Genomic DNA, 11890 nt, shown 5'->3' with positions numbered 1-11890 from the left:
ACCCCTATGCACAGCACACTTCTAACTACAGCACACTTCTACCCACAGCCCAACCCTACCCACAGCCCCGCCGTTGTATCCTGAGCTCAGTCTTTGGACACCATGAATATTTCCATTAACTGACAGCCAGCCTCACTTTGCACTGCTCCAACAGGGTCTTCTCTTCCTACCCCTTTCTCCTTTCCCTCCTTCCCCTAGCTCCCTGAAGAGGCTCAACCTTGCATTCCCTGTCCTCTCCCAAGTGTCCTTGTGTCATATCCCATGCCTCCCTTGAAATATTTGCCACAATGTATTTGTCACCAGGGCCATCACTGGAACTCATTGAAAGTCCAGGAATAGCAAAAGTCCCATTGGCTGACTTGAACTTAAGGCTTTGTTCTCTTCCTGCCACTCTGGAATCCAGCAATGTGGTACCATTTTGCTTCTTTTCAAGGGGTCTATTTTTGTGCATTTTGCATTGCTTTTTCAGAATACTCTTTCTTTACTCTTGTACATGAACACATTCTCAGGAACAGTGAAAAGCAATGGCACTCCTGGCCCTACTCCTAGTCTCTGGTTTCAGAAGCAACTGCTCCACACAGCTTTTGTGGTCTTCCTAAAGGGGTCCATGCATAAGTGAGTACCACGAGTAACCTTAAGAAATACAAAGTGTATCCCACTGTAAATATGTGTCTATGAGTTCCTTTTTTCCCTTAATAGACTGGTGACAGTGTGACTTTGATGTAAGAAAAAAAAGGCCATGAGTTTTTGTGTTAGTCGTCTCCATCATCCTGATAGATACCTGAGATCACCTTTAAAGAAGGGCCTGTATGTTGACCTGTGCCTCCAGAAATTTCAGTCCATGGACCTTGGCTCTGGGTTGCTTCTGAGTCTATGAAACACACACACACACACACACACACACACACACACACACACACACACACACACACACACACAGAGGAGGTGGGCTCTTCTGGCTTCTACAGACATATATACATCCAAGAAAAGTACCCATACACATAAAATCAAGATAGACATGGGATGTGAGGCATAATCTCAGTTTCCCTTCCAAGCACACTCTCTCCCCATGACCCCCAACCAACCTCCAACTCCATCTCCCAACAGCATCATGGGCTGGGGACCAAGTCTTTTCTACATGAGCTTTTGGGATCCACTCCAGTTCCAAATGGTGGCAGCCTATAGTGACAAGAGAGAGAGAGAGAGAGAGAGAGAGAGAGAGAGAGAGAGAGAGAGAGAGAGCGTGATTGAGAGCCCACCCATGCTTCTCCACCTTCTGGTCGAATATGCACCTGAAGCCACGCCCAAAGGAGTGTGGTTACTAGCACAAATTCACTAGCAAGGAGACGCTACTGCACCTGGTGATCAAGATATATAGAAGGTTTATGCATCATTCCATCATGAAGAGTAAAAATAGTCCCTCCCAAAATAAGGAAAAGGAAAGGAAGCAGGTACAGGCAGGTGTATGGATGGAAAGTAGAGCTACTGACAGAAACTCACAGCTGAATCAGTTGCCGAGTTGAATCTCCTGTTTACTGTTAGGAAGAAGGCAGCATCTCTAAGCCACTTACCCTGTGGACCACATTCTGGAAGAGGCTCATGGGATCCTGGCAACTATGGCTTCAATCTTTCAGATTCAGAGAAGCTACTGAAATGAAGGAACTGTAAGAAAGCGAGGGCATAAGGGCATGAATCTGTGCACATACTAATGTGAACACACACACACACACACAAACACACACACCTACCTGCATCCTAAGGACCCCTTGCTTGGCATTTATTTATCAGCTTGCTTGGCTTCTGGCTGAGTAGTATGAGCCTGTGTTCCCAACAGGTCACAGTGTGTGGGAAACATTGAGTTTTCTATGGAAGGGTTAACTAAGACACGACTTCATATAAAATTAAAAATAGATACATATGTGTATGTGTGTGAAGTTCCTCCCTCCCCCTTCCTTCCCTCCCTCCCTCCCCTCCCTCCTCCCTCCCTCCCTCCCTCCCTTCCTCCCTTCCTCCTTCCCTTCCTTCCTGGGAAAATGTCCCATGTATCTCAGATTGGTCTCAAACTTGGCTATGTAGCTGAAGATGACTTCTGATGCCCCTGCCTGCACACTTCTGAGTGTTGGCATTACAGATGCTGACCACTCTGCAAGGACTTATGCAGTGCTGGAGGCCAAACTTAATGCTTCATATATACTGAACACTCTACTCGCTGAGCTACATCTTCGGCCCCTAGGCTATGCCCTAAAAAGATGTTGCCTATGCAGGTGGGATGACTTGTTACAAACCTGGCGACTTGAATTTGATCTCTAGAACAGACGTGATGGAAGGAAAGAACCAGCTCATACAAGTTGTCCTCTGACCTCCACATGTGAACATGCCTTCTACAAATGAATATAAAAAATAAAATATCAGCATAAAAAGTTGTAGCCTCTACTATCTCCTGGAATTCCAACCACAAGATGAGGAGGTGATGTCTGATGCTATCCGAATTCTATAGTTGAGAAATCAAACAACTTCCCCAAGGTCATACAGCTAGAGAATATAGAGAACAGAGCTTACTTATTTATTATGCATGAGTAGGCACAGATTCTGGGGATGGGTTGGGGAGCACAATAGTTTTAGGGGTTACAGAAATGATAAATTTTTAGTTGAAGAAAAGTTTAATATATACTGTTCATGTTTTTCTTTATAAACAGCATAGATAAAAATACAAATTTTCCATTGTTTTTGATAGAGGAATGGACCTAGGAATAGAACAATAGTTAGGGCCCAGGAGAGTCCTAACAGAACTCTTACTTGCCCTGCTAGCTGAGCCAAAATCAAAGGCAAGTCTGCTTGCCTCCAAAGGTCATGGTCTCCTGAGGGTCCTCTACCACAGGCATGGAAACCTAAGTTCAGGCTCAACAGTGAAAGGCTGGACCAAACCCAGCATATATGGTCTCCTATCGCCACCTGGTGGCTTTTATGGAAATTTGGCTTAGTCACAGGGAATTTAGGATGATGACCTAGGAAGCATCCAGCGCTCTTTGCATCTGGACTCTGTGGGGCACAGGCTAGGGAGCCCCCTCTAGGCTGTCATAGAAATTCACATATCTTGCCCTACTTGTACACGCATGCACTTTTTAAAAATAGATTTATTTATTATGTATACAGTGTTCTGTCTGCATGTGTCTCTGCAGGCCAGAAGAGGGCACCAGATCTCATTATGGATGGTTGTGGTTGCTGGGAATTGAACTCAGGACCTCTGGAAGAGGCATCTCTCCAGCCCCACCTATGCACTCTTCATCATTGACAACCCTGAGTTCTATTAATAGTCTTCAGGGTTGGACTTGTCTAGTATGAGCATACTGTGAGCCAATATACAATTTGAAATCACCCAACAGCCATATTTTTTAAAAAAATAAAAGCAAGCAAATAAAATAACACGTTTGGTGGTGGTGGTGGTGGGTGTTCGAGGCAGGGTTTCTCTGTGACTTTGGAGGCTGTCCTGGAACTAGCCCTTGTAGACCAGGCTGATCTCGAACTCACAGAGATCTGCCTGCCTCTGCCTCCCGAGTGATGGCATTAAAGGGGTGCGCCACCACCTCCCAGTCAAAATAACATATTTTAAAATGTAAACCTGAGGGTCAGTGTGTGTAGGGGGGGTGAAATCTCGCCCATTTGCCTCTGGTTTGGGTCTTTGCTGTTTTATATGATAACCACTTTTGAATGCTCTCTGGCTGCTTTTGCCTTACAGCAGAACAGTTGAACATCTGTGTGGGTGGGACCAGGCAGCTCACAAGCCTGAGAACAATCACTCTAGGCCTTCCCAGGAAAATTGATTCCAACAGTCTGTCATATCGATCTTCAAATTATTGATGGGCTTGTTCATGTTTCCTACCACACTCAGTCTTCAACACACACACACATGCATGCATGCGTGTCCTCACCTCCCCCACCCCCACGGTGTCTTTTATACTCAGAGAATATATCAATGTGCACAAGGCATTTAAAGTGCTCAGTGACACATGTGGCTCATGAATACCAAATTGGAGACGAAGGCTTAGAAAACATGCCTGCACATTCCATATAGGTGTTTATTAAACACATAGATAGCCTATCTGCCTGTCTGACTTTCTCTCTTTCCTTCTTCCTTCTGCCATCCCCCCTTTTCTGTGTTTTTATGTGAATGTGTGTGTGCGCAAATGGATCCACATGCCTAGAGCCAAAAGAGGTGAGAGCGTCATCCTCTATCACTTCACGTCTGTTTCCCTGAGGCAGGCCCTCTCTGAACCTAACTCCAGTGATCCTCCTGACTGTGCTGCTGGGCTACAGGTATGAGTAGGGTGTTACGTAAATGCAGGGATCTAAACTCTAGTTCACATGATTACACAGCAAGCATTCTTAACTTCTAAGTCATTTCTCCAGTCCTCCTTCCCCACCTTTCCTTTCCATTTTGATACAGGGTCTCATGTATAGTAGGTGGCCCTGCGTTTGCTATGTAAGCAAGGAGAGGGACTTTGGACTTCTGATCCTCTATTTCCACATCCAAGAGCTGGGACGTGTGTCACCAAGCCTCCTATATGTGGTGCTTGGGACTTGGAGGTTGAACCCAGGACTTTGTGCGTGCCACACAATCACTCTACTATCTGGGCTACATGTCCATCCCCAGCCCTTTTGGGCTTGTTTTCCAGGGATAATCTAGGCATTAAAATATGGGACAGCTGCTGTTTATAATGAATCTAGTTTCAGCCCACACCTTTAGTTTGGTGCTAGCTATACAGCACTGTCCTTAGGATAATTGAGGAAACCTCCCCTCAGATGGTCAGTTAGTAGGGCCTAGTGGATATGCAGAATGCTTCTCAGGAGAGCCTGTCCTCTTCTGAGCAACCTGTGTACTTTCTGCCAGAGACAATCACAATTCATCACACACATGGATAGAGCCAGGCACTATGACAAAAGCTTGCTAAGTGTGCCATTGTTTAATGACAGTCTACCAGTGACCCGTTGCAGGGAACTTTCTCTGTGCTCCAAGGCTGTCTACTTTCCTCACCACAGCCCTTCCCACTTCACTTGTGAGTTCCAAGGAGCCCAGCTGATGTCTTGGGCTTTCAATCCAATGACTCCAGAAAACCCAGTGAGTTATTGGTGTTTGAGTAAATTCAGTAGGTGTTTGTCCAGCAACTCTGCCATGTCAGGCTGCTGTGTGAGTTCCAAGAAAGCATATTCATTTCTACAGTGGTACTTGGTCACAGTCTGTCTTCTGTTCTTTCTCCCTCAATATTATTGTCAAAGTTAATTAGGGAAAATCAGGTAAGTTAGTTGCATTCAATATTTTAAATGGTCTAGTTGTCAGTGAGATTTCAGGATAATGAGCAAACTAGTAAAGGCCTGGAGAATTCCTCTAAAGGTGGCTCTTGAGAGACCTGTTTGTCCAGTTTACTCTCTGTTCAGACTGCAGGACCTCCCTTTTAACTAGAATGGAGAGCACTGCAATGCCCCAAGTTAAGGCAAACCTGTGAACATTTTGGTTTTGCAAAGAGCTATGTGTAGGTTTGGTCTCCCTACATATGGATGTCTCTCTCCTAAGCAATGAGGTACTGTGAACAGCAACACCTGATGGGACTCCATGGACTACTATTTCCATGTCTGGGATTGTGCTTGAGAATGCTTTCCAAGAAAAAAAGAGGAAGACCCATCAAGATGGCTCTGATAATGGACCCAGTAAGACTGCCTATCATAGGGCAGGGGTGGTAGACTGAACTATGAGTATGTTGAAGTCCTCACTGATTTGGAAACAGTAAATGAAGTTGTCTAGAGTGGTGTGGGCCCTAGTCCAACGTGTCTGATATCCTTACACAACAGGGGTGTGAGGACAGGCCAGGTTAGCCTGTGTGACACTGAAGGCAGTTTAGAGCAGTGCTGTCACAAGCCAAAGAGCACACTCCTGCTCTCAAGCCATGAGAGCCATGAAGGAGGCAAGAAAGGGGCTCCTCGGCTAGATCCAAGGGGGCATGGCCTTGAGGGTCCCTTGATTTCTCCACCTCCAGCCCCTATAATAGGGATACAGTGCATTTCTGTTGTTTGAGGTCTCCTGGATTTTCATAGCTTAGTTTTAGATTGTGGCTGTGGCTCCAGGACAGCCCCAAAGCATTTCAGTTGTGAAAGAGATTGGCTAGATGTTATTTCTTCCTGGGTTCATGATGATAGGACACAACCCAGCTGTCAACCACCTAGAAGTCACATGACTTGGTCTCACTAATAGAATGTAAACATCAGGCCTGTAAACATCAGGCTAAGGCCAAGGTGGTTAAGAGTGGGTATGCTGCAGGCTTGGTGTCTTGTGGCTCTGAAAGCCATGGGAAGTTCATGCAAGAGTTTCAGGTCAGCCTAAGCTCTACATGAACCCTTATCTCAGAAAAAGCCAATGAACGAAACCCGCACGTGGTTCCAGTGTCTACACATTCCCTATCTGTCTTCCCTTTCCTTGAGCAGAGAGGACTCTAAAAAGGGTTCTGAGGTCTGAGTCATTGACAGTCACCAGATGAGGGCAGTGTCTCCTCTAGATGAGTACCTAGGAAGTTGCTCACTTGGCATTAGACTGGACTCTGGCGGGACAGATACATCTTCCATGAGTCGGGGTAGGGAGGAGAAAGGAATTTATCTTTATTGTTTAAATAGTTGAGACTTAGGGCTGCTTGTTGCAGCACGCAAGGCAGGGCATCTCTGACTGATACAGGGGCAAGGGAAGCAGCCAGAGGAGAGGGCAAACTTCTCCCTGAACTGTAGGATATATGGGGGCAGAGCAGCTCTGCTATAGATCCCATCAGTCAAATGTAGAGAAATAAACAATAGATCTTTGTTCTCCTTAGCACCTCACAGCAAGTGAATTCCTCCCCTGTCCAGGCCTGCTGATGCAGCATTGTCTTTCTCAGTGAAAGGAGCAGCATTGCTAGTGATGGCAGGGTGAGCAGATCTGTAAGCAGTGGAGTTCTCTGTGTGTAGACGAGAGCCCCAATATAGGACAACAGCACACCCCAGAGGCGTATGCCTTCTTCACATCACTCTCAGCCAAGGAAGCAGGGCTCAGCAGAACATGGAGTAAGGTAGGGCCGGCCCGGAGCATCGCCCACCTGGCTGGTCCAGACGGGTCATATGGAAAAGGAGCCACTGAGACCCTTTCCAAGCCAAGTTCACATGACGTCATCTGATCTCCGTGGAATATGGAAAATGCCACTTTTGAGGTAAAATGATTTTGTGATGGGATGAGTTCTGGCATAAACTGGAGTCCTGAAGTCCTTCATGACATCCCCTGGAACACAGCAGAGGCCTAGATGAACAGGGGTCATCACCATCCTCCTGCTAGAACTCCCCTTCCTAAAGGGTTGAGGGTCAGCAGTGATGTGTTATTATATGGGGAAACTCTTCTGTCAGTCGGGAATAGCCAGTGCCTCTCAATGTCCCTGGCCCCTTCCCAAGGATGCTTGGAACTCTTCATGATCCTACTGCTAAAGGCTAATATGTGCACAGCATGGAACCTCAAGACCTTGCACAGGCCCCGGATCAGGATCTGTTTTAACCAGCACTCAAGTCATTCTAACTGTTAACCAGTTGGGCCCCTCACCCAACTCCAAGCTCACTTACCATGCTTCACATTCCTGCCATTGTCAGGACTGTGTCACTATCCCACTGTACAGTAAGATTTCTAGGGGCTGTCCAAGGCCAAACTAGCTCCTTAGATGCCCACCACTGCAAATTCTGCCTGTTGAACCAGGAGTAACAATCATAATTTGGTAATAATAACACTAATAAATATAATGATTGTTCCTACTTTACTGAGCACTTACTATGTGTGAGGCATCAGTCAGTTGTTTTATATGTACATATGGGAATTTTTTACTAACCCAGCTGGGGCCCAGATAAAGTCCTCAACACTCTTCCCTATGCACCCTATGAACCCTATGCACCCTCTGGGATGAACTGCCTGCCTCTCTCTGTTTATAATTAGGGTAGGGGACAGTATCAGTCAGCAGAAGGTCTGTCATCTGCTCTCCAAGTGACACCTGAATTGGGTTTGGGTTCAGGGTGTGAGGCCAGAGGCTTATGAAATGTTCTAGAGATTCTGAGATCAACTTTGAGCTTAAGCAGATGATATCTGCCTTCTGGCTACAATCTAGCATCATCCTAGCAGCCAGTGAGCATTCAGAACCAGGCTACCAGCATGGCTGCTGATGCTTGGGGTGGCTGGATAAAGCACAGGCTGCTCAGTCACATTTGGATTGCAGATAGCCATGAATAATCTTTAGAGTATGCTCACACCATATTTACTGTACACTCATACAAAAAGTTATTTGTTACCTAGAATTCAAATGAGCTTTTGTATCCTGTGTGCGTAGTCACAAAATCTACCAACACAGCGCCTTCACAGGCGGTGAGCATGGGCCTGGGGGGCAGAGCAGGAGAGGAGATGCTGGTCACTTAACTGAGATGCTCTCTGTGAGTACAGGCCATCAGGTCCTCTTTGGAAGAGCACTGTGCAAAGCCACCACCCACAAGAAGACTCTGTAGTAGTCTTTCCTGTTTTCTGTCTGCCCAGGTAGCCCCTAGTCCTGATCCCCATATCCTGAGTTAACTGTTATTCTCACGGTTTTGACAATCAGTGTGGTTCACAGACAGGTTGCAACTGCAGCATCTGGGAGCTTGTTAGAGGTACGGAAACAGTCCAAGATTCAATGCAGAACACTTGCCTAGTATGTGTGCAACGCCCTGTATCCCATCCCCAACCTTTGACAACTGATTCCTATGCCCAGTAAAAAAGGAAAAACAAAAACCTTACAACATGGTTGTTGCCTGTACCTACAGCATATATCTACTTCTTGTCTACCTTCCGTGGAGGCAGAAACCATGTCTGTTTTGCTTTCTGGCTCATCCCCAGGGACAAAACATGCCTGGCATATATCAGTTGCTCAATAAAATCCATTGAATGAACAAAGAGACCAGACTTCCATTCAGGCTGAGTTTGTCTTCTGAGCCTGATTGTTCCAATGCTCCTTTTAGGGGAGAACTGAGATTCAGAACCACTGTACTCCCTATATGGGTTGTCCTGAGAGGGTTCCATGGGCCTCACATCTCACAGGGCTTTTGTGAGCAGAATTCCTGTCCCACATTCTTTCCCACATGATCTCCCCAAAAATGCTGTGATGAAGAAAGGCAGGCACTAGCTTATTCCAGTTTCAGATATAGAAACCAAGGCCCTGAGAAGTGAATATTCTTTCACGAGATCATGCCATCCACAATAAAAAGAATCAGGATTTGAGATGTCCCCACCTCTGTTTCAAATAAAGGACTTGCTTTCCTGTTCATGTTTGTTTTAGATTAGATTTTTTTTTTTTTTTTTTTGAGACAGGGCTCACATCAGTCTCCTTATGGAGGTGAAGGTAGTTCACTTTGAACTCTCTGATCCTCCTGTCTCTTGAGTGTTTGGGTTGCAAGTGTGTACCACTATGTTTGACATGTCCATACTCACTCATCCCACAGTCATTCAGTGTCAATTCCAAGGAGGCAGCTAAGAGGCTGTGAAAAAAATGAACCGGGAAATCTTGGGATACAAAGGGCTTCCAGGTCAAATGGGCATGCAGACTGCTGACTTAGCAGTTCTTGGGCTGCTGTAGACTCACCAAGCTGCAGAAGCTCCAGGTGGGCTCAGTGAATCTGCCTGGAAGACTCTGGGAAGGCTCCCTAGGGGAGGTAGCATGTACTCAGGGAGGGGAAGTAGGGTGCGTGCTAGAGAACAGGCCAGGCACCATGTGCAGGTAAAAGGTCTCCTGGTCCACTTGTAGAGTGGTGACCTAGTTTGGTTCTCTGTGTCAGAAGGGAGGTAGTAAAGAATGAAGCTGGGGAGGAGGATCAGTCCTGTCTGCCAAAAGTCTGGAATGGCAAGAGTGTCATGGACTTACCCACGTGCCAGCCATAATCCCAGGAAGACACCATCGGGTACTTGTACTTCTCCTCTGGTTTCAGTCGATTCCGCTCCTTGAGGTATAGGGCCCGGCCCTGGCCTTCATGGGAGATGCCTTGGAAGAGCAGCTTCAGAGTGGCTGGGGTGGGGTGCCTCATTTTTAAGTCCTCTGGCTTGCCTGGGGCTGTTGTGTACCGAGGGGGTCCCCTCACCTGCTTTATTCTGTCTACCTGGACACATCCAGGCTTGAACACCTGGTCCTGGACCCCCTTGGTCTCTAGCCATCCCATCGGTGCCCCTTTTCTGATAGGGGAGCCAGTGACAGGCACTGGGCATTCTTTCAAGACTGACCCAAAGGTGGCCTTCCGGGGCTGCTTCCTGGTCTTGGATACCTCTTTCAGGTACTTGTGGCCATATTGGATATTCCAGGTGGCCCGAGCAACCAACTCCTTCTTTATTCGCTCCGCAAAGAAGGACTGATTTGGGGATCTGAGCAGGTCCTTCATGTTAGGGAGCCCAGGGGTAGAAAGGAAGATTCTTTTTCCTGAAGCTCAGCAGTCTGTGTTTGGATGGCTGGTGTCTGTCTCCAAGGAAACGTGTAGCCAATGAGAGCCAAGTTGCTAGGGCTGCTGGAGAGGAGGGTGGGATGGTGATGGAACTAGGGTCACCCCACTGTCAGGCCAGGACAGGTCAAGTTGGAAAAGGAAGCAAAGCCATGGGCCAGTAAAGATGGCTCGTGGGTAATGGTTTTGTCATGCAAGCCCAATGGTCTAGTTCCATCCCAGAACTCAGGTTGGAGGGAGAGAACTGACTCTCAAAAGCTCTTCTCTGATCTCCACAGATATGTCTGCACTCACACAAGCACCACAATACACACACACACACACACACACACACACACACACACACACACACACACACACTTAATTTTTAATAATAAATTAAAAAGAGAGCAGAGCCTGGCCACGACCTTCCCAGGGTAACAAGTAGGGGGTCAAGTGCAAGTACTTCCAGGAGGACACACAAGGGCCATGCCTCTTTCACAATGGATCCTGAAGTAAACTGCTATATATTAGGCACCCAGATAGACCAACAGAAGGTCTAGTCTCTACTCTCTGAAAGCTTGGGCATGTGGCTAAGGAGCTTGTCATGGCAATTCTGTGGCCTTACTCCTCAAAGGCTCAACCCTGCCGCCTGCTAGCTAGAGGCCTGTCTGTACACAAGATGATGGTGGGAGTGTACTCTGGTATTAGAATAGTGCTTCACAGTTTATAAAGCGCTTGGGACAGAGTCTGTTTGTGGGGCAACCTCCATTAATGTCAGCTGGAATTTAATATGTACCTGCCTGGAACTAGGTACTATGCTGTGCTCTGAGGCCTTAAGCGATCTCCTTGCTCATGACCACCTTTCCAGGTGCAGAATGAAGGTATAGGGAAATTCTGTTAGCCTGTTAGCACCCAATCACTGCTGTTATATGGAGGTTCACACCTGTTTCATACAGGCCCCAGGCTGGGCCCTCTACCGCTTTAGCACACTCTTTATAGGTGCTTGAGCAGAGTTCTTTCAGATGTGGGGCCAGTGACATTAAATGCTTGTGCTGCAATAGGACTCTATATCTGTCAGACTTTTGGTGTTGTGACCAAAATCTACAAGAAAAACTTTGTTGTTGTTGTTGTTTTTGTTTGTTTTTGAAGCAGGATTTATTTATTTATTTATTTATTATGTATACAGTGTTCTGCCTGCATGTATCCCTGGAGGCCAGATCTCATTACAGATGGTTGTGAGCCACCATGTGGTTGCTGGGAATTAAACTCAGGACCAACTGGAAGAACAGCCAGTGCTCTTAACCTCTGAGCCATCTCTCCAGCACAAGAAAAACTTTTAAAAAAGAAAGAGGCTGGGTGGTGGTGGCGAATGTCTTTAATCCCAGCACTCGGGAGGCAGAGGCAGGCA

The 11890-nt window shown here is 46.7% G+C and overlaps 1 protein-coding gene across 1 annotated transcript; it reads right to left on the bottom strand.

Annotated features, from left to right (window-relative positions):
- Positions 1 to 6639: 6639 nt before the first annotated feature.
- Positions 6640 to 10751, bottom strand: LOC118239713 (protein ATP6V1FNB). Its single transcript, XM_035453193.1, has 2 exons — positions 9936 to 10751; positions 6640 to 7291 (listed from the first exon to the last, which is right to left on the bottom strand). Exons 1-2 carry the CDS (start codon positions 10441 to 10443, stop codon positions 7173 to 7175), a joined length of 627 nt encoding a protein of 208 aa, XP_035309084.1. The 5' UTR covers positions 10444 to 10751; the 3' UTR covers positions 6640 to 7172.
- Positions 10752 to 11890: the final 1139 nt, after the last annotated feature.

The sequence above is a fragment of the Cricetulus griseus genome, assembly GCF_003668045.3.
Source record: "Cricetulus griseus strain 17A/GY chromosome 1 unlocalized genomic scaffold, alternate assembly CriGri-PICRH-1.0 chr1_1, whole genome shotgun sequence".
NCBI classification, from domain to species: Eukaryota; Metazoa; Chordata; class Mammalia; order Rodentia; family Cricetidae; genus Cricetulus; species Cricetulus griseus.
The sequence above is the reverse complement of the archived record's forward strand: the minus strand, read 5'-3'. Positions and strand labels throughout refer to the sequence as shown.